The sequence below is a fragment of the Aotus nancymaae genome, unplaced genomic scaffold (assembly GCF_030222135.1).
Source record: "Aotus nancymaae isolate 86718 unplaced genomic scaffold, 86718_ANA_hifiasm-v0.15.2.pri h1tg000006l, whole genome shotgun sequence".
NCBI classification, from domain to species: domain Eukaryota; kingdom Metazoa; phylum Chordata; class Mammalia; order Primates; family Aotidae; genus Aotus; species Aotus nancymaae.
The window spans coordinates 75,876,558-75,899,779 of record NW_026988417.1 but is presented as its reverse complement, the minus strand read 5'-3'; the positions used below and the strand labels follow the sequence as shown (position 1 = coordinate 75,899,779).

At 39.3% G+C, this 23,222-nt stretch overlaps 1 protein-coding gene and 1 pseudogene across 5 annotated transcripts in view; one reads left to right on the top strand and one right to left on the bottom strand.

Moving 5' to 3' along the window:
* LIN54 (lin-54 DREAM MuvB core complex component) overlaps positions 1 to 23,222 on the top strand; it is a 92,927-nt gene that overhangs the window by 9,727 nt on the left and 59,978 nt on the right. For 2 of the 5 annotated variants that reach the window (XM_012447028.2, XM_012447027.2), the window contains exons 2-3: positions 15,961 to 16,013; positions 21,706 to 21,829. In XM_012447028.2, the coding sequence (XP_012302451.1) occupies positions 15,993 to 16,013; positions 21,706 to 21,829 (145 nt within the window). In that variant the 5' untranslated portion in view covers positions 15,961 to 15,992. Of the gene's footprint in view, positions 1 to 15,960; positions 16,677 to 21,705; positions 21,830 to 23,222 lie in introns of all 5 variants that reach the window. The other 3 variants (XM_012447024.2, XM_021669616.2, XM_012447026.2) reach the window with 2 other exon arrangements.
* LOC110568025 (translation machinery-associated protein 7-like) lies at positions 2,017 to 2,367 on the bottom strand (annotated as a pseudogene).

Below are 23,222 nucleotides of genomic sequence, written 5' to 3'. Positions count from 1 at the left end.
GCTAAGATTGTGCCACGGCACTTCAGCCTGGGTGACAGAGTGAGACTCTGTCTCAAAAAAAAATTATTTTTTATCCTTCAGCACTGCCTTGGAAAAAGAAAAAAGAAAAAAATATTTTTTAGTTTGGTTTTTCATGGAAAACTTTACAAATTTGTGTGTCATCCTTGTGCAGGGGCATACCAGTCTTCTGTGGGAAATATAAACTTTTCAAACTTCATCAGAACTCATGGCTTATAGTCCACTGCTCCCAATTTGAGAAATGTAGTTCTGTAACTGTTTTTTTAGTTTGTTGATGTTTGATTTTAGAAATAAAAGCTAAGGCAGGGTGAGGTAGCTTACGCCTGTAATCCAGCACTTTGGGAGGCTGAGGTGGGCAGATCACCTGAGGTCGGGAGTGATGACCAACATGGAGAAACCCCATCTCTACTAAAAATACAAAATTAGCTGGCATGGTGGCACATGCCTTTAATCCTAGCTACTCAAGAGGTTGAGGCAGGAGAATCACTTGAACCTGGAAGGTGAAGGTTGTGGTGAGCCATGTTTGCAGCATTGCACTCCAGCCTGGGCAAGAAGAGTGAAACTCCATCTCAAAAAAATAAAATAAAATAAAAAGCTAAAGTCTGGCCAAGTGAGGTGCCCGTAATCCCCGCATTTTGGGAGACCAAGGTGGGTGGATCATTTGAGGTCAGGTGTTCAAGACCAGCCTGGCCAACATGGTGAAACCCCATGTCTACTAAAAATACAAAAAAGCAGCCAGTAGTGGTGGCACACAACTATAATCCCAGCTACTCAGAAGGCTGAGGCGCAAGAATCACTTGAACTTGGAAGGCAGAGGTTGCAGTGAGCAGAGATCACACTGCTGCACTCCAGCCTGGGTGACAAAGGGAGACTCCATCTCAAAAAAGAAAAGAAAGAAAAGCTAAAATATAAGTGGTATAGTTCACTAGTTAATACTGGTAGTAAGCTCTAGGTACAAAAAGTACAGTTGATCCTTGAACAACATGGGGATTAGGGACACCAACCCCAAGCAGTCATATCCACATCCACATCCACAGATAACTTTTGAATCCCCAAAAACTTAACTGCTAATAGCCTATTGTTGACCAGAAGCCTTACTGATAACGTAGTTGATTAACATGTATTTTGTATGTTATATTTATTACAGATCATATTCTTGCAATAAAGTAGGCTAGAGAAAACAAAATGTTATTATGAAAACCATAAGGAAGAGAAAATATAGTTACTGTTCACCATGTTGGCCAGGCTGGTCTTGAACTCCTGACCTCAAGTGATCCGCCTGCTTGCGCCTCCCAAAGTGCTGGGATTGCAGGCATGAGCCACCGTGCCTGGCCATTTTCTTGACTTTTAAAGACAAGCCTCTTTCTAAAATTATCAAACCATCCTTTGCTTACATTAAATTCTCTAGCTTTAATCCTTCACCTTCTTTTTGCTTTAAGATGTCATATAATGACTTCTTTTTCTTGAATCATTAGTCTATAAGTATGCATTTCTTGTAGCTGTCCTCCACCACCCACATAAAGTCTGCATTTTCTTTTTTCTTTTCTTTTCTTTTTTTTTGAGACAGAGTCTCTCATTCTGCCACCCAGGCTGGAGTACAGTGGTGCAATCTCAGGTCACTGCAGCCTCTGCCTCCCAGGTTCAAGCTGTTCTCCCACCTCTGCCTCCCAGGTAGCTGGGACCATGACACATGGCTAATTTTTGTATTTTTTGGTAGAGATGGGGTTTCACCGTATTGGCCAGGTTGGTCTTGAACTACTGACCTCAAGTGATCCACCCACCTTGGTCTCCCAAAGTGCTGGGATTATAAACATGAGCCACCGCACCTGGCCAAATGCTGCATTTTCAATATTAGACAAAAAGTCTTTTGCTAAAAGTGCAAGGTTTTTGTATCTGCTGATGTAACTGCAGTGATGGCTTAATAAATTTCTTTCTTTCTTTTTCTTTCTTTCTTTTCTCTTTTTCTTTCTCTTTGTTTCCTTCTTTCTCTCTCTCTCTCTCTCTTTCTTTCTTTCAACGAAGTTTATTCTTATATGTACAACAGCTCCAAGACAACACTTAATTCCGGCTATAGGTGGCAAAAGATGTTATGGCAGGAAATACAGATGTTTAAATACGGATGAAATAAAGGGTCACCATCTCCTCAGGGTCAAGGAACAGCTTACTTTTGCCAGATTTCCTAATTCCACCTGTGGCCAGGGGCCCCTTCCCCGTGGATCTCCTCGAGTTTCTTCTGCTCTTCTTTTTGTTTCTGCTTGAAAGCCTTATCTTCCTTCTCCATCTCCTTGGCCTGCTTCTTGGGCTGTTTCAGGGGCTTCTTCTTGCCACCTTCACGGCTGGACATGGCGCCTGCCACCCCTTCCCCCCAATTCTTTTTTTATAATGGTCTTTACGCTGGATTCATTTATCTTGAAATGTTGGGCAACTGCAGTTGTAGACCTCAATCTATAGTACTTATCAAGCAATTAAACTTTTACTTGTAATGTCATACTTTTCTCTGCTTTTTGGGAGCACATACAGTGTCATTAATGGTACTTCATATGGGTCTCCTAGTGTTATTCAAGTTTTACAGTATTGCACTAAACACAATGAAAAATATGAAAGTTCACTTTTTACTGCAATACACAATTTACTGGAGTGAGGAACTGCTCATGTGAAGACAGACAATTAGTGGCAACACTTGAGCTCACCACAGTTACAACAGGAGGTGGCTACGAAATTATTACAGTAGTATAATATGTACTACAGTTACTTTTTTGTGGTTTTGATTTAATAGTGCATCTTTGTTTACATTTCTCTCCACTGCAAATGATACCATGTGTTTGTGGGGTAAGTTTTGATAAATTTTAATTTTTTTTTTTTGGAGACGGAGTTTCGCTCGTTACCCAGGCTGGAGTGCAATGACGCGATCTCGGCTCACCGCAACCTCCGTCTCCTGGGTTCAAGCAATTCTCCTGCCTCAGCCTCCCGAGTAGCTGGGACTACAGGCGTGTGCCACCATGCCCAGCTAATTTTTGTATTTTTAGTAGAGACAGGGTTTCACCATGTTGACCAGGATGGTCTCGATCTCTTGACCTGGTGATCCACCCGTCTCGGCCTCCCAAAGTGCTGGGATTATAGGCGTGAGCCACTGCACCTGGCAAATTTTAATTTTTTATATTTTATACATTTTATGGTAGTAAATTATAAAACACACCAATGTCTACATATGTCTTATGCATTCATGACATACCAAACTTTTTCTTAAATTTTTTTGATGTTTCTAGGTAGTGACATGATTGATCAGCAAACTTTTTCAAATTGCCACAAATTTCCAAAAAATATTCAATATATTTATTGAAATAAAATACGTGTAAGTGGACCCTGTTGTTCAAAGGTCAACTAAACACTCAGCATCTTTTTTTCTGAGAGGGAGTCTCGCACTGTCTCCCAGGCTGGAGTGCAATGGCATTATCTTGGCTCACTGTAACCTCTGCCTCCCGGGTTCAAGTAGCTGTCTCAGCCTCCCAAGTAGCTGAGATTACAGACACCTGCCACCATGCCTAGCTAGTTTTTTGTATTTTTAGTAGACAGGTTTCACCATGTTGGCTAGGCTGATCTCAAACTCCTGACCTCAGGTAATTCGCCCTCCTTGGCTTCCCAAAATGCTGGGATTACAGTATTTTTTATTTTGTATTGACTTCACTTATTTTTCATTGTCACCATCCTAAATCATTTAGCTGTATCTTGAACTAATTACTAGAATAGCCTTCCAACTGTTCTCCCTGCCTCCAGGCAATAAAATTTTCAGATGAGGTTAATCCTCCCAAAGTACAACTGTGATCATGTTAGTCATCTATTTATTTCTGAGCTCTTTGAGGGCAAGGTCTTTTATTAATTTCCCATAATGCCCTCCTCAAAGTTAGGAAGAAAGAAGTATTTTGTTAATTAAATGACTGATAAAAATTATAAGCCAGTTAAAAACTAAGAGAACAGGCAGGGTGCGGTGGCTCACACCTGTAATGCCAGCACTTTGGGAGACCGAGCCGGGTGGATCACCTGAGGTTGGGAGTTTGAGACCAGCCTGACCAACATTGAGAAACCCCGTTTCTACAAAAACAAAAACAAAAAAACTAAGAGAATCTTGTAGATTTAAAGATGGAATGTAATTGCAGAGGATATTGGTTAAATGCTAAATCTGAGTATTTAAAAACTTATTTGAAAGGAGTTTCTCACCTTGTTAGTGTACCTTATGGCGATATGGGTTTATTTTATTTAAAGTGTTGTGAAGTATCATAGCATTATATAAACCTGTCCTACTCAAATTGACAAAAGTTATTTTCAAAATCCAATATAAATAATTCTAGAGTTTAGGTGACACGCCTCTATGATTACTTTATTCATTGTTCAGATTTATACAGAGTAAATGCCAGCTCTGTTATAGGCACAGGGGATGGGGGTTTAGTAGTTATGAAGACAAACAAGTTCCTGTCTTTGTGTGGCTTTGCATTTTAAAGAAGTTGGAGAGGGACAATAAAACTATAAACAAATAAACAAGATACTTCTGATTGTGGCTGATGCTATGATGGAAATACCAGGGCAATGGGATAGAGTGCCTGGGCCAGTGGAGATTAGGATGGCCTCCCAGCACTTCGGAAGGCTGAGGTGGACAGATCACAAAGTCAAGAGTTCAAGATTAGCCTGGCCAACATGGTGAAAACCCATCTCTACTAAAAACGCAAAAATTAGCCAGGTGTATTGGCACATGCTTGTAGACCCAGCTACTTAGGAGACTGAGGCACGAGGATTGCTTGAATCTGGGTGGCAGAGGTTGCAGTGAGCCAAGATTGTGCCACTGCATTCCAGCCTGGGTGACAGAGTGAGACATCTCAAAAAAAAAAATTGAAGCATAAGGGAATGCATTGTATGTTCTAAATTATTTCTCTACCACACCTTCACAGGTAACCTCTCCTGCAAGTGAGGCAAAAGTGTCTCAGCTCTCTTGGCCTGTGAAGAGCCTCTCTTTTCTTGGAGTGGTCCTCAACACAGGGATGATGAGGTTGCTTGTGCTAGTACATGGCTTCCATTCCTAAGAGATAAAATAGCATGATGGGTCATATAACTAGATGGCCCAACCCTTTCCTGCCATGCCCAGTCCTTTTGAGACTTTCTTTTAGCATAGGCCATTATGCCCTGCATGTGACCCTAATTGAAACAGATGAGACCAGGCACAGTGGCTCATGCCTGTAATCCCAGCACTTTGGGAGGCTGAGGCGGGCAGATCACAAGGTCAGGAGATTGAGACCAGCCTGGCTAACACGGTGAAACCCCGTCTTTACTAAAATTACAAAAAATTAGCCAGGTGTGGTGGCACACACCTGTAGTCCAAGCTACTTGGAAGGCTGAGGCAGGAGAATTGCTTGAACCCGGGAAGTGAAGGTTGCAGTGAACCAAGGTCACACCATTGCATTCCAGCCTGGGCGACAGACAGAGTAAGACTCCATCTCAAAAAAAAAAGAAACAGATAAGGACATGCAGTCATAAGATAGTCATCTATATTCTGTGCTGTGGTTTAACAGCTGTCTTGGCTCTGGAATAGTCTCTGTCTATTACATAGACTGTGGCCAAACCAATTGGACATTTTTACCAAAAAAAAAAATTTTTTTTTAATTAAATTAAATTAAATTGTTTTCCCTCCAGAAACAGGATCTCGCTCAGTCACCCAGGCTGGAGTGCAGTGGCATTATTATTATAGCTCACTGCAGCTTCAAACTTGTGGGACGACACCTTGCACCTGTCTCACACTCCTCAGTAGCTAGGACTTCAGGCATGCCCCACCATACCTGGCTCATTTTTTAAAATTATTTTTCATAGAGATGAGAATCTTACCATGTTGTGCCCAGGCTAGTCTCCAACTCCTGGACTCAATAAGTTCTCTTGCCTCGGCCTCCCAGAGTGTTGGGATTACAGGTGTGAGCCACTGAACCTGGCCCAGACCTTTTATTGTTAGAAGTCTGGACTTTGCTCCCAGTTCAAAGGGAGATTCCCATTCCTGTAATTCCCAGTCTGTTTTAACAGGACAGATAAAATTGTATGTTCTTCTGATAACAGAACTTCAAAATATATGAAGCAAAAATGTGCAGAAGAGGAGACATAGACAAATTCACCATCATATTTGAGGATTCTAACACCCTAAAAATTTTAAGGATATCAATGATCTGAATAACACTATGAACCAGCTTTTGCTAATTGACATAAATAGAATACTGCCCTCAGTGACTATTAAAAAAAAAAAAATGTTCTTGGCCAGGCATGGTGGCTCATGCCTGTAATCCCAGCGCCTTGGGAGGCCAAGGCAGATGGATTGTTCAGGAGTTGGAGACCAGTGTGGCCAATGTAGCCAGTGTGGTGAAACCCCATCCTACTAAAAATACAAAAGTAGCCAGCATGGTGGTGTGTGCCTCTAATCCCCGCTATTTGGGATTAGAGCTGCTTGAATCGGAAGTCAGAGGTTGCAGTGAGCCAAGATTGCACCACTGCACTGCAGCCTGGGCGACAGAGCAAGGATTCATCTCAAAAAAAAAAGTAAAAAACGATTCTTAGCTGGGAAGCAATACATAAAGATCATAGGCATGATTTAGTAGTTTGGCAAATCCTGATCTGTGCTTCCATCTTAAGATTCTAGAAAAAGAAGAATAAATCAAACAGAAGGAAAGAGGTAAAGATAATAGTCAATTAAATAAAAAATGGGCCAGACACGGTGGTGCATACCTTAAAGGCCAAGCTGGGCAGATCACTTGAGCTCAGGAATTTGAGACCAGCCGAGGCAACATGGTGAAACCTTATTTCTTTTTCTTTTTTTTTTTTTTGAGATGGAGTCTCGCTCTGTCATCCAGGCTGGAGTGCAGTCATGCGATCTTGGCTCACTGCAACGTCTGTCTCCCAGTTTCAAGCTATTCTCCTGCCTCAGCCTCCTGAATAGCTGGGATTACAGGTGGGCGCCACCATGCCTGGCTAATTTTTGTATTTTTTTAGTGGAGACGGAGTTTCACCAGTGAAACCTTATTTCTACAAAACCAAAGCTGGGGATTGTGGTGCATGTCTTTAGTCCCATCTACTTTCGGGACTAAAGCAGGAGGATTGCTTGAGCCTGGGAATTCAAAGCTTCGGTGAGCTGTGTTGATGCCACTGTGGTGTGGTCATAGCTCGCTGCAGCTTCCAAGTCCTGGGCTCAAGGGAGTGTGAGTAGAACTACAGGCAGGCCCTACCACGCCCGGCTAATTTTTATCTTTATTTTGTTGAGGTGGGGTCTTGATATGTTGTTCAGACTGGTGTCAAACCCATGGCCACAAGTGAGTCATCTTAACCTCTCAAAGTGCTGAGATTAAAGGTGTGAGCCAGCATGCCTGGTCCAAAAATGGTTATTTGAAAAGGTCAGTAAAATTGATCAATCTCTAGCTACTCAAGAATAAAAGGAGAGAAGATAATTTATCACTATGAGGAATGAAGAGAGGACATTTCTACAGATCCTACAGACATTAAAATAGTATTACATGTAACTTTATGCTAATACATTTGGCAGCTTAGAGGAAATAGACAAATTCCTTCAAAGACACAAACTATCAAATATCACAGGTTACTTGGGAAGAAAGATAATCTGAATAGCCCTACATCTGCTAAAGAAAGTGAATTTATAGTTAAAAAACCTTCCCACAAGGAAGCTTTATATCTAGATGGCTTTACTGGTGAATTTTGGCAAATATTTAAGGAAGGAATAGGAACAATTCTGTGCAAACTTTTCCTGAAAAATAAGAACAGAATCCAATTCATTTTATTAGGCTATCATTACCTCTAGGTAGACACTGAAAAGAAAACTCCAGATCAATATCCCTCATGAATATAGACAAAAATGCTTAACAAAATATTAGCAAAATATAATTTAGTGGCTGGGCGCGGTAGCTCACACCTGTAATCCCAGCACTTTGGGAAGCCGAGGCAGGTGATCACAAGGTCAGGAGATCGAGACCATCCTGGCTAACATGGCAAAACCCAATTTCTACTAAAAATGCAAAAAATTAGCCAGATGTGGTAGCATAACCTGTAATCCTAGCTACTCAGGAGGCTGAGGCAGGAGAATTGCTTAAACCTTGGAGGCGGAGGTTACAGTGAGCCGAGATCACACACTCCAGCCTAAGCGACAGAGCAAGGCTCTGTCTCAAAAAAAAAAAAAAGATTATTAACTGGCATCTTTTTTTTAAATTTAATTAAAAAAATTTTAATTTAGCAATATATGCAAATTATAAGACATCATGAGCAAGTGTGGTTTGAATCAGGAATGCAAAATTTTGTAATAAAAAATTAATTTACAGACTATTTACAGACTAAAAAAAGAAAAAGCATATGATTCTCTCACTAGTTGCAGAAAAAGCATATGATAGAATTAAACATCCTCTTATGATTTTTTTTTTTTTTAAACGGAGTCTTGCTTTATTGCCAGGCGCCAGGCTGGAGTGCAGTGACACAATCTCGGCTCACTACAATCTCCGCCTCCTGGGTTCAAGCAATTCTTCTGACTCAGCCTCCTGAGTATATGGGACTACAGTCACATGCCACCACGCTCAGCTAATTTTTTTGTATTTTTTTTTTTTTTTTTTTTTTTTTTTTTTTTTTGAGCCGGAGTTTTGCTCTTGTTACCCAGGCTGGAGCGCAATGGCGCGATCTCGGCTCACCGCAATCTCCGCCTCCTGGGTTCAGGCAATTCTCCTGCCTCAGCCTCCTGAGTAGCTGGGATTACAGGCACGCGCCACCATGCCCAGCTAATTTTTTTTTGTATTAGTAGAGACGGGGTTTCACCATGTTGACCAGGATGGTCTCGATCTCTTGACCTCGTGATCCACCCGCCTCGGCCTCCCAAAGTGCTGGGATTACAGGCTTGAGCCACCGCGCCCGGCCATTTTTTTGTATTTTTTAGTAGAGACGGGGTTTCACCATGTTGGCCAGGATGGTCTCGATCTCTTGACCTTGTGATCCACCCACCTCAGTCTCCTAAACTGCTGGGATTACAGGCATGAGCCACCACACCCGGCCCTTTTAATTGTTTTTTTAAAAGACCTCATCAAATTGGGAAAGAGGTAAACATTCTCAACCTGGTAAAGAAAATCTGTGGAAAACCTATAGCTAACAGATAAGATGAGGAACAGGGCAAGGGTATCTGCTGTCACCATTTTTAGTCAACATTTTATTAGAGGTCCTAGCAAGTGTAGTAAGGAAAAAGAAATATTAGACATGCAGATTGGAAAGGAAGAAATACAAATGTTACAGACAACATTGATTGTATTTGTAGAAAATCTTAAGGAGTCTATATTGAAAAGCTATCAGAATTAATAAGTGGGTTTAGGCCAGGCGCGGTGGCTCACACCTGTAATCCCAGCACTTTGGGAGTCCGAGGTGGGTGGATCACCTGAGGTCAGGTGTTCAAGACAAACCTGGCCAACATGGTGAAACCCTGTCTTTAAAAAAAAAAAAGTGGGTTTAGCTAGGTTGTAGGATACATGAACAATATACAAAAATCAGTTTTATTTGTACTTACTCATATACAATTGGAAAATGGAAAAAAGTGCCATTTATAACAACATAAAAAAACAGGAAATACTTAAGGATAAATTTAACAAAATGTGTATAAGACCTATACACTTAAAGTGCACAATATTGCTAAGATAAATAATATATAGTTACTTGGGAGATAATTCTCCATGGGTCATTTTTTATTTATTTTTATTTTTGTTTTTTCTTTGGTGCCCAACATGGGGCATGAACCTTTTTTCTTTCTTAAGAGACAGGCTTTCACTGTGTTGCCCAGGCTGGAGTACAGTGGTGCACCACAGCCTTGAACTTCTGGCATCAAGAGATCCGTCTCAACTTCCTGAATAGCTGGGACTACAGGTTCACCCGTTGCACCTGGCTTCTCCATGGGTCCTTGCATTTCTGTACCTCTTGACAGTGAGGCAGTGACAGCCCTTTGTTTTTAAATGATCTTTTCAAGGATATCTGTATAGCAAACAGCCTAGGATGATGTAGTGTCTCCCTTTGTAGCAAAGGGCAGATTTGCTTATTGTCCAGTATAATGAAGATATTATTATCTCCCTCTGGGTAAAGAGCAGGTTTGCTTTAGCCTGCTGTGATGCAAACCTACTGCATGTGTGGCATCTACCTGGACCCCCCCGTGTCTTCCCTGTGGGACTTGGGGGATACAGAGAAACTGATACTTGATGCTCATGTTCCTTGCTGTACTGTGAGTCAAAAGTCCTTTTGTTTCTGATGCAGGACTGCTGTGTCTTCTGCCAGTATCCATGGAACAGTACTAGGCTACTTTATTAGCTTTCAGAGAGTAGGAAGGAAGTCTCAGCCCCCTCACAGTGCTCGATAGTTTCAGCCATGGGGATGGGGTGCTGACAGAGGCATGGCATTCTGAAAGAGGAAGAATGAGGGCCTCTTGGGCTAGGTTAGGAGATATGAACATTGTCTCTGGCATCTGGTAGTGAATGGTCTCACCCAGGTGGTGGGCAAGGGCAGTGGGGATGGGGAGAATAAAAGTCCTCCACTGTTCTACCCATTAATGGATAATTTAGAGGCTTAGGTGAGAGGTGGGATTGAAACATGCCACCTGAATGGTGCTTTGGTTGTTGTACACTCTCAACTTCATGGTCCTGCTCTGCTGAAAGGCAGTATGACTATAGCTGCTAAATTAAGGAGCCCTCAAAGCACAACATAGAGTGTCCACAATGAGAATATAGAGCTTTAGGTGGATGGAAAACCTTAGAAGTTTGGTTGAGCTGCAAGGGTTAATGCTTGAAAGTGAAAGTAAATGCAAGCTTTGTTTATTGCTGTAGAGCCACAGTCTCCCTCAGTAGCCTGACCTCTCCCTCCTCCTACTCTTTAACTTCAGGTGCTTTAAAGAGAAAAATTGGTTGGGCTAATGTCTGTGTGTCCTTAAGGGGGACCAAAGGCCATACCGATATGTGTCTAAATATGCTGGAAGAACTTCAAGGAGAGGAAGGAGTCAAAGTTTTATGGTTCTGTTGGATATAGGAACTAAGTCATCATTCAGTGCGGGTGGAGTATCCAGATTCAACTCTTGGGGTTTGGGGAAGAAAGCTAGTGTGATATTGTGAGTGGACCCCTTTGTTGTATATTGTTGTTGTGACTGTCATTGCTGATGTATATTTGATTTTTTTTTTTTTTTTTTTTTGAGGCAGAGTCTTGCTCTGTTGCCCAGGCTATAGTGCAGTAGCATGATCTCGGCTCAGTGCAACCTCCACCTCCTGGGTTCAAGCAGTTCCCTGCCTCAGTCTTCTGAGTAGCTGAGATTATAGGCATATACCACCATGCCTGGCTAATTTTCTATTTTTAGTAGAGACAGGGTTTCACCGTCTTGCCCAGGCTGATCTTGAACTCCTGACCTCATGATCCACCCGCCTTGGCCTCCCAAAGTGCTGGGATTATAGGCGTGAGCCACTGCGCCCAGCCCTGATGTTGATATTTTTACATGTTTGTACTGTGAATGCCCATAAGTGCCAGAGGGGATTCTTTGATCAGGAAGAGCCACATAAAGAAGTGCTAGTACTTTGGGGTCCGAAAACCCTAGTGATTCCTTTAAGATGTTATAAATGGAGGCCGGGCATGGTGGCTCATGCCTATAATCCCAGCACTTTGGGAGGCCGAGACGGGTGGATCACAAGGTCAAGAGATCGAGACCATCTTGGTCAACATGGTGAAACCCTGTCTCTACTAAAAATACAAAAATTAGCTGGGCGTGGTGGCGCATGCCTGTAGTCCCAGCTACTTGGGAGGCTGAGGCAGGAGAATTGCTTGAACCCAGGAGACGGAGGTTGCGGTGAGCCGAGATCGCGCCATTGCACTCCAGCCTGGGTAACAAGAGCAAAACTGTATCTCAAAAAAAAAAAAAAAAGTTATAAATGACTAATAACTTTGCAGTATATGTGATGAATTCATCCAATTCATTAAACCCAGTATTTTTAAAAGAAAAAAAATGACAGAGACTTTAACAGGAACTTGTCAAAGGAAGATGTATAGATAGACAATATGCATGTGAAAAGATACTCAAGTCAGCTGGATACAGTGGCTTATGCCTGTAATCCAGTATTTTGGGAGGCTGAGGCGGGTGGATTGCCTGAGGTCAGGAGTTTGAGACCAGCCTGGCAAACATAGTGAAACCCTGTCTCACTAAAAAAAAAAAAAAATTAGCTAGACATGGTGGCGGGCACCTGTAATCCCAGCTACTAGGGAGACTGAGGCAGGAGAATTGCTTGAACCCGGGAGGCGAAGGTTGCCGTGAGCCGAGATTAAGCTACTACACTCCAGCCTGGGCAACAAAGCAAAACTCTGTCTCAAAAAAAAGAGAGGCTCAAGTCATTAATCATCTGGGAATTGCAAATTAAAAACACAGTGATTAATTAGCAATAGCCTCAAAATAAAAAAACACACACAATGAGATATCACTTCACATACACTAGAATGCTAGAGTTAAAAAGACCAAACAAAAGACTGACCTTACCAATTATTGGTGAGGCCGTGGAGCAGCTGGAACTCTCAAACTTTGCTGGTGGGTGTATAAAACGGTACAGTTAAGCTGGGAAATAATTTAGCAGTTTCATGCAAAATTAAAAATAAACTTACCATGTGATTCACCTAGAAGAAATACATACCTTCTAGGTATGTACTCAAAAGAAATGAAAAACATATTTTCAGAAAACAAACTTGAGCCTAAATGTTTATAGCAGTTTATAGCAGAATTATTCATCATAGTTCCAAACTGGAAGCAGTCCAAATGTCCATTAACAAATGAATGCATGCAGAAATTGTGGTTGATTTATACAATGAAATATTACTCAGCAGTAAAAAGGAATAGAGCTACTAATAAGTAAAACGATAAAGATAAATCTCAAAAGTATGCTGAGAGAAAAACCCATGTAATTGCTTTATGTCATGAGTACATAATATTTGATTTATATGAAGTTCTGGATGAGCAAAAAGACAAAACTAATCTTTAGTTACAGAACAGACCCACTTCTCAAAGAAGACGTTTATGTAGCCAATAAACATGAAAAAAAGCTCAAATCATTGATCATCAGAGAAATGCAAATCAAAACCACGATGAGATACTGTCTCACACCAGTCAGAATGGCAATTATTAAAAAATCAGGAAACAGTAGATGCTGGCGAGATTGTGTAGAAATGGAATGCTTTTACTCTGTTGGTGGGAATATAAATTAGTTCAACTATTTTGGAAGACAGTATGGTGATTCTTCCAGGATCTAGAGCCAGAAATACCATTTGACTCAGCAATCCCATTACTGGGTATATACCCTAAGGAATATACATTGTTCTATAGAGACACATGCACAAGTATGTTTATTGTATCACTGTTTACAATAGCAAAGACATGAAACCAACCCAAATGCCCATCAATGATAGACTGGGTAAAGAAAATGTGTTACGTATATACCGTGGAATACTATGCAGCCGTAAAAACAAATGAGATCATGTCCTTTGCAGGGACATAAATGAAGCTGGAAACCATCATCCTCAGCAAACTAACACAGGAACAGAAAACCAAACACCACATGTTCTCACTCATAAGAGGGAGTTGAACAATGAGAACACATGGACACAGAGAAGGGAACAACACACACTATGGCCTGTTAGAGGGTGGGAGTTGAGGGGAGAGAACTTAGAGAGGATGGATCAGTGGGTGCAGCAAACCACCATGGCACATGTATACCTGTGTAACAAACCTGCATGTTCTTACAAAGAAAAGAAAAAGCAAACCTGCACGTTCTGTACATGTATTCCCCCCTCTTTTTTTTTTTTTTTTTTAGAAAAGTAGAGATTTTTTCCCTGTTTTTAAACACCAATGGTAAAATTTAAGGCAATATAATTTTGGTATTAAGATTATTAACTGTGACATCTTTAAAAAAATTTTTTTTGAGACAGAGTCTAACTCTGTTGCTCAGGCTGACCTCAGGTGACCCACCCACCTTGGCCTCCCAAAGTGCTGGGATTACAGGCGTGAGCCACTGTGCCCAGCCAAGATTATTAACTGTGGCATCTTAAAAACCATTCAGTAGCTATGTGACCTTAGGCAAATTAACCTTTCTAAATGGCTTCATCTATAAAACAGGGATAATGATGATTCCTATCTCTGAGTTGTTGTGAGGATAAATTATGTCATCACTGTTGTATAGTAATCACTCAATAATGATGGTTTATTTTGGCAGTAGTAGTATTTGATAATGCTAATAGTCATAATTTGCCACTTGTGTGTTACTATTAATTTTGAATGGGTGGTGTATTTTCTTTTTCTTTTTTTTGAGACGGAGTTTCGCTCTTGTTACCCAGGCTGAAGTGCAATGGCGCGATCTCGGCTCACTGCAACCGCCGCCTCCTGGGTTCAGGCAATTCTCCTGCCTCAGCCTCCTGAATAGCCGGTATTACAGGCACGCACCACCATGCCCAGCTAATTTTTTGTATTTTTAGTAGAGACGGGGTTTCATCATGTTGACCAGGATGGTCTCGATCTCTTGACCTCGTGATCCACCCGCCTCGGCCTCCCAAAGTGCTGGGATTACAGGCATGAGCCACCGCGCCCGGCCTCTGGGTGGTGTATTTTTATATTTAAAAAAAGGGGAAGAGAAGAAAGTTGCTGATTAGGTTCCTATGGATCTTTGATGTTCTCTAGACAATAGAATTGATTTCTTTATTGGAAGTTCTGCAGACCTTTGGCTAAAAGTACCACAGCTCGAAGTTTTCATAATCTGCTTTATGATTATTACTTTTTTTTCTTTATGGGGACTGGCTGTACATCTCTTAAATGGTTCCCTTTTTGACACTTCAAATGGCTGAGGATGGCTGGGTGTGGTGGCTCACGCCTGTGATCCCAACAGTTTGGGAGGCCGAGGTGGGCAGATCACCTGAGGTCAGGAGTTCCAGACCAGCCTGGCCAACATGGCAAAACCCTCTCTCTACTGAAAATACAAAAATTAGCTGGACATAGTAGTGGATTCCTGTAATTCCAGCTAGTCAGGAGGCTGAGGCTGGAGAATCGCTTGAGGCCGGGGGGCGGAGGTTGCAGTGAGCCGAGATCACACCACTGCACTCCAGCCTAGGCAACAGAGTGAGACTCCATCTCAGTCAATCAATCAATAGGTAACTAAGTAATAAATGATTGAGAAAGGTTTGAAAATCTTCTTTCCAAATAAAAATTTCCTTGGTATGAAGCTAATTGATCAAACGTGGACCACAAATGCCATTTTATCTGCAATTGCTGAGATGGATTACTCTAGAAATTCTTTTAACATTAATTTGGGTATATAATGGATTTTAAAAATGGGATTGTACACTCATATTAGGACTTAGCTCATTGGAGATTTGAATATATTTTCCAATATATTAATATTTAAATCTTTACTTGTGTGAATCAGCAGTTTTCAAGTCTGTCAATGAGAGGAAAAAATAAAACTGGGAAGAATTGGTGATGACTCAAATTGGGAAAAACACAAAACAACAACAACAACAACAACAACAACAAAACCACTGAGAAGAAATAAGATTAGATACATCAAAGATTACAGGGCATTGGAAAGGAGTTTCATGTGATTACGTGACTTAGTGTTGCCTGAGTGCGAGATACTTGTGGATTGAGATAGGACGAGTAAGAATAGTTGCTTCTAGTTTTGTGTTCCATATGACTTATATTACAGATTCTTGCAGGTTGAGGATGTGTTAACATGATTTAACCCAGATAAGCATCAGCAGGAATAGTCTTCATTCAATTATATATCAATTAAAAAAATTATTATTTTGCCATTTGCATTTTTCTTGAATTTTTTTTTCTTACATCTTTGGAAACCTAGTAACTTATTCATTTTTCAACTTTTATTACAGTGCCTGATCAACTTTCTAGCGGGAGAACGATCATGGAGGTGGTGCCAGCTGAGGTGAATAGTTTGCTTCCAGAGGAAATAATGGACACTGGTATAACTTTAGTGGATGATGATAGTATTGAGGCTGTTATTGTTTCATCCCCAATTCCCATGGAGACAGAACTGGAAGAAATTGTCAACATAAATTCTACTGGTGACTCTACAGCCACGCCCATTTCCACGGAACCAATCACAGTGTACAGTAACCACACTAACCAAGTTGCAGTGAATACCACAATTACTAAAGCAGATTCTAATACCACAGTGAAACCAGCTTTTCCAAGTGGCCTTCAAAAACTTGGTGCTCAGACTCCTGTGACTATATCAGCCAATCAGATTATTTTAAACAAAGTATCACAGACATCTGATCTTAAACTTGGCAATCAGACCCTTAAACCAGATGGACAGAAGTTAATTTTAACAACTTTGGGCAAGTCTGGTTCACCAATTGTTTTAGCACTACCCCATAGCCAACTACCCCAGGCTCAGAAAGTTACAACTCAGGCCCAGTCAGGAGATGCTAAGTTACCACCGCAGCAAATTAAAGTAGTTACCATTGGAGGGAGGCCAGAGGTGAAACCTGTCATTGGTGTCTCAGCATTGACCCCAGGAAGTCAACTGATAAATACTACAACTCAGCCCTCTGTGTTACAGACCCAACAGTTAAAAACAGTACAGGTAAAAGAAAAAAGGGGGCTTACTAATTAAAATGCATGTTAAAAAAATTTAACTGGTTCATAGTTGTGTTTATAGGGTTGCTAAATACATAGTTGTTACTGAATTCTTTTGAATGTTGTTTTACATAATTGTGTGAGTTTTTTTAAGTTTGATATGTCTAATGCTTATGAGAATTTTTACCAGATAACTTAGAGAGCAAACTTTATTTTGGTTAAATTCCAAATTAGTATATTTATAGCTTTTTACTCATTTTAAAATGCATTTTATTCTTAGTGGTAGTTTGATTACAAGGAGGTTTTGCTGGTATAAAGATGCCAGACTTGCTGCTGGGCTATTAAAAAATCATTTAGACAACATTTTTTCTGTTAGCATATGGCCAAGGGCAAGGAGAACTTTGTTGCTCTGAGAAACTCTCAGAGCCAGTATAGTGCATGTCAGCCAGCGTGTGCCTTTTATTTGGAGTTTACTGTTCACTGCCATTACTCATGTTTGTAGTATGGAAAAGACAGTGACATGTGATGGAAGATAACACATAGGCTTTAGAGTTGAACCAACTGGGTTTGAATTGCCTCTATGTCATCTTACCAGTTATGGAAAACTTTTGTAGGTTACTTATCTTTGATTTTTTGACTTTAGCTTAAGAATACTATTTGATCGTGATGAAATGTATAGTATAATTCTCAAAATATTGAGGATGCTTCATAATGGTACCTATTAGTATGAACAGGACCCTAAGATAGAAGGTTAATACAATATATATTAAATGATTTCCAGTTTATCATGCCCAAATAGGCTTTCTTAGGCACCACTACTCTTAGAAATGAATGGTCTACTTATGACCAGGAAACAAAAATGTATCCTCTGTGTGAAAGAGTTGTCTCTGAGAAAAAAGAAGGCATGAAAGTAAAGGAAATGTATAAGGAAGTAGGAAGTTTTTGGGAAACTACCTCAGCTGATGTTAGAAGTAATGTTTTGGTTATTGTGTTGACAGTAGAATTAGAAACCACTTTTCAAAAAAAAAAAAACACCACTTTTCATGGGCTTTACATTTAAGAACTTTGTACGATTCCTTAAACCTTATAATTTGCCCTGTCCCCTTTGCCACTGTTAAATAGTTAGTGCTCTTGTTCATTATTACATTATTATTTTTCACTTATCTATGACTTTCTTTTACTTCTTATTTTTGCTAAGAATCTCTTGGATGAGATATCCTATCACCATCAAGCATCTTGTCCTCAGTTTTGAAGCTTGCTTTTATTGGTTTACCAAAGTTTATTTAACTTTGGCAATATGGATCATAATTATGTTCAAAAGAAACTGATGCCAGGTGTGGTGGCTCATGCTCATAATCCCAACACTTCGGGAGGCCAAGGTGGGCAGATTCCGTGAGCCCAGGAGTTCAACACCAGTCTGGGCAACATAGTGAAACGCTGTTTTTACCAAAAATACAAAAAATTAGCCCGGCATGGTGGCACACACCTGTAGTCCCAGGTACTCAGGAGGATGAGGTGAGAGGATTGCTTGAGAGCCAGGGAGGTCTAGGCTGTTTTGAACTATTGTCACACCACTGCACCTCAGCCTGGGCTACAGCAAGACCCTGTATCAAAAAAGAAAAGAAAAGAAAAACTGGTAACATAAATTAGAATGTCATTTTTTTCATTTATGAGAGCAAGTTATATGTGCCATTTCAATGACCAGTGTACTTATATCCATTAGGTCTCTACTTTAATTCCCTAAGTAAAAAGATGTTAAAAACAAAGACTGGGATCTAACTATTATAACTTGTTTTATTGTTATTTTTCTGTTTTGTTTTGTTTTTGAGACAGGGTCTTGCTGTTACCCAGGCTAGAGTGCAGTGGCGTGATCTTGGCTCAGTGGAGCCTTCACCTTCCAGGTTCAAGTGATCCTCCCACCTCCCTCTCAAGTAGCTGGGACTACAGATGCAAGCCATCACACCTGGCTAATTGTATTTTTTGTAGAGCGGGGCTTTGCCATGTTGCCCAAGCTGGTCTTAAACTCCTGGAAGCAAGCAATTCACCCACCTTTGGCCTCTCAAAGTGCTGGAATTACAGGCACGAGCCACTGCACCCTACCTATTGTTACTTTTCTAAAGCCTGATTCTATTTGATAAAAAAAACTCTATTTAAAAAAAACAACAACAAAATAATTAGATTTAGAATATTGTTCTACTTGTTCAGTCCCTTATTTTTAGGCAACTTACATCTTTCCAACTCAGAAGTAACCTACGAAGCTCTGAAACACAAAAGACAAGTTAAAAACTCTGCATCTATATTTTTCCTTTTTCAACACCAGAATATTTGGTTTAGTATTACAGAAAGTATATTATTTTCTTCTGTTTTTTTTCCCCTCTATGTAGTTGTCAGTGTTGTCTTAAGTTTAATCAGAGTATTGAGACTATTACGGTATAGATAGCAGGCAAGGGTGGAAGATGAAGGCCATCTTGAAAAATGAAGAAAAGAAGTGATCTTTGAAGCCAGAGGCAGTAACAGAGGTATAATTATATGTAATAACAGATGTGTAAACACTTTCCCATGTTTCCTATACATAGTATATAAAAGTAGTAAATAACTAGCAGTCTGGGACAACATAACTCCTTATTAGCTCCTGAATCTATCCAACACAGTGCCAAAAATTACTTGTATATATTATTTGATGACATATTTGGGTACCTTATTTGCACTTTTTTTTTCATTTTTGTCTTAATCTGCTGATTCTTTTTTTTTCCCACATATTTATTCTCTGATTAATCTGCTGATTCTATAAACTTGTTAAAGTGATCTTTCATGCTTTGTTTTACTTCATAAAGTAATTTTGTTCCAGGTTACTTTAGAATTCATAGTACAAAAAAAATCATAGTTCCTTAATGGAACCAAAAGTTATTATTTTCAGCAACACTAAAGAAACATAACCGGCCGGGCATGGTGGCTCACACCTGTAATCCAAGCACTTTGGAGGCCAAGGTGGGTGGATCACCTGAGGTCAGGAGTTCAAGACCAGCCTGACCAACATGGTGAAACCCCGTCTTTAAAAATAATAATAATAATAATAATAATAATAATAATAATAATAAAAGAAACATAACCACAAGGGCAAGATGACACTGTTTATTTGAATAATTAATATGCTTTTGGTTATACTGTTTATATTTTTTTCTCACTGATAAGTATTCATATACTCATGATTGTGAAAAATCAGTTTAAAATAGGGAAGTACTTTAAGCCCATAATTGGTGTAGCTAAGGTTATTTATTGCTAATATGGCTTTCTAAGAATATCAATACTTGTACATCTTGAGACTGTTAATGTTATATAGACTATCTTTAGGGTTTTAGATCTAAACATATTTGGAAAGTTTATATCTCCCTAAATTTCATTAACTTTCTATAGTATATAATGATGGATTTATTTGATTATGTCATAGTTTTGCAAGCTGGGTGTTTTAAAATACAATAATGGGTATCTTTTTTAAAAAGTGATTTGTATTTTACACATAGTTTGTTTTGTCAGTAATGTGTTCTGAGTATAAAAAAGTAATATATTGTGAGTATAAGATGTGTTAGTTTAATTTATAATTCGAGCACAGAAAGCTAATATTTGTCTAGTTCTATGATCTATTATAGCTTCTGGTGTATTTCCATTATTCAAGTTGCTCATATTTATTCATTTGAGTCACTATTTCCAAGAATAAATAGTATTTTTATGGTCTCAATTTTCATTGCCAAAAGATATAATTAATATTTAATGTTCTTCACACTCTAAAATTCTTTGATTTTTATCCTAGGTAAATTTCTTCTTTTAACTTTTAGAAGAAGCTGTGTCTTTGTGTATGGTAATAATTGTGATATAAAAAATTGGCAACTTTACCCTCCTTGACTTGTGGAGAATTTTAATTTAGGTCAACAGTGTGCAAGTATATAACTTGAGATTGGAGATGAATTAAATATAGAGTCTATCTTCAAGGAATTTAAAATATAGTAAACAGTTACTGTAGCCCAGAAGTTTGAGGCTGCAGTGAACTATGATTGCACCATTGCACTCCAGTCTGAGTGATGAGATGAGACCTCATCTTTTCTTTTTTTTTTTTTTTGGTGACAGAGTCTCACTTACTCTGTCACCCAGGCTGGAGTGTAGTCGTGCAACCTCTGCCTTCTGGGTTCAAGTGATTCTCCTGCCTCAGCCTCCTGAGTAGCTAGGATTACAGGCATGCGCCACCACACCGGCTCATTTTTGTATTTTTATAGAGACGGGCTTTCACCATGTTGGCCAGGGTGGTCTTGAACTCCTGACCTCAAGTGATCCACCTGCCTTAGCCTTCCAGAGTGCTGGGATTACAGGCATGAGCCACTGCACCTGGCCAAGACCCCATCTTTAAAAGAAGAAAAGTATAGTAAGTAGTGGTTTAGTAAATAATATTTCAGAGCTGTTGCCTTTATACTAGTTTTTGTTCTACGAAATTTTTCTCTTTTGTACCCCAAGGCTTTAACTTGTTCAGTTCTCCCTTTATCTACTCCTGATATTTAGATTTAAAGCTGAAAATCTAGTTATAAGCTTACCTTTAATGTGTGTTTATTTATATTTTGCATCCAAGGGCCAATATAATTGTATATATAGGTGGCTTCGTCATTCACACTATACTTTTACTTACTCTATCTTTTTATTATTGAATAATTTGTTATTTTGGAAAAGAATATTACTGTGCCATAGTTTTATTTTTATCATTAAGCATTATTATTAATCTTGTTTTCATCATATGCATATATCCAAGACATAAAAATAAGGAGTTGTAATGAAATGCAAAATATTACGTATGGGATTAAGGATGTGACTGTATTAATATTTTGATGAATGTCTGCAGTTTAAGTGTTTTTAACATTAATATTAACACGTAGATATATTCTGTTAAGTCAGCGGTTTTACATGTACTACTTTGTATGAATCTTTGGTATAATTTTTATTTAATAGGTGTTTTATAGAAACAGATGGTCTTCATAGTTATTTATATGTTTCAGATTGCTAAGAAGCCTCGAACGCCAACCTCTGGTCCAGTAATCACGAAGCTGATCTTTGCAAAACCAATTAATAGTAAAGCAGTTACAGGACAGACAACTCAAGTTTCACCACCAGTCATTGCAGGTTATATTTCTTTATAGTTTATTAAGCTATATTTTATCTTCCTTTTAGATTTTAAAAGGCTGTTCTGCCAACTTAAAATGTTTTAGTGTAACAAGCATAGCTTATTATTATAAACCAGACTAGTTAATAAGAAATGTTACACTTATTAAATCAATGCTTCAAGCAAAATGCCTTATCTGAAAATTAGTTCATTACTTCAGTCTTCATAATTTTTGGTAGAAATTTACCATGATAGTAGCAAAGTCTCAAACTCCAGTAATACCAGCTAATATTTATATAGTGTTCACTGTGTGCCAGGCACCATTCTTAGCCCTTTACATATGGTGACTATATCATTCTCCAGTAATCCTGTGAGGTAGGTACTAATTACATACCCATTTTGCCAGTGTAGAAATGGAGGCACTCATCTAGTAAATGGCTGAGCTGGAATTTGAACCCAGGCAATTTGTCTCTGGAGCACATGTGCTAAGTTTAATAAATTTAAATTAATATACATAAGAGTATATTATTTCATGGTTTCTGTTTGAATTTTTTGTTTCAGTATTTTAGTATACTCTGTGGAATTCTCTGTGAACAGAAAATTGTCACAATGATAGTAACTACTTAAGTGATAACAGAATTTTAGCTATATTACTTTTACTAGAACACTCCGTAGTGTGGCCCAGTTCTCTTTTATTTTATACTTTAAAATTTGTCATCACCAATCATTATATCACCTCAGAAATCTTGACTTCAAGTGTTCCATTCTCTTTATTCTTTTAGTTTACTTGCCTTTCTACTCCTAATTCAGCAATTGACTTTGAAATTTCTGATCCATTGATTCTTCCACTTTCTTAATAATCATTCCTTTCCTGTCCTCAAATTCTTCCTTCCTCAAGATGAAGTCCATGACCTGTGCTATTGCTGTCTTGTAAACACTGTTGATTCTCTTTTCCCTCTTTCTCTAATGGCTTGGCTAAGTCCAACCCTCCTTTTCCTTGTTTGGCAAGCAGCTCACGCTTTTTAGAGAAAATCACAGAGCCATAGTGATTAGTCTTTAATTCAGAACCATACTAAATGACTCTTTCACTAGTTGTAGGATCATTTCTAATTCCACTGTGCTAAAGGTTTATATGAAAGCACCTCTGGATAGTAAACTTTTGACTAGAGACTTTCAAATCCTAATTATCCACCTCTAGACTGTGTATTCTTTTTTTTTTTTTTTTTTTGATATGGAGTCTTGCTCTGTTACTCAGGCTGGAGTGCAGTGGTGCAATCTCGGCTCACTGCAGCCTCCCAGGTTCAAGCGATTCTCCTGCCTCAACTTCTTGAGTAGCTGAGATTACAGGCACACGCCACCATGCCCGACTAAGTTTCGTATTTTTAGTAGAGACAGGGTGTCACCATGTTGGTC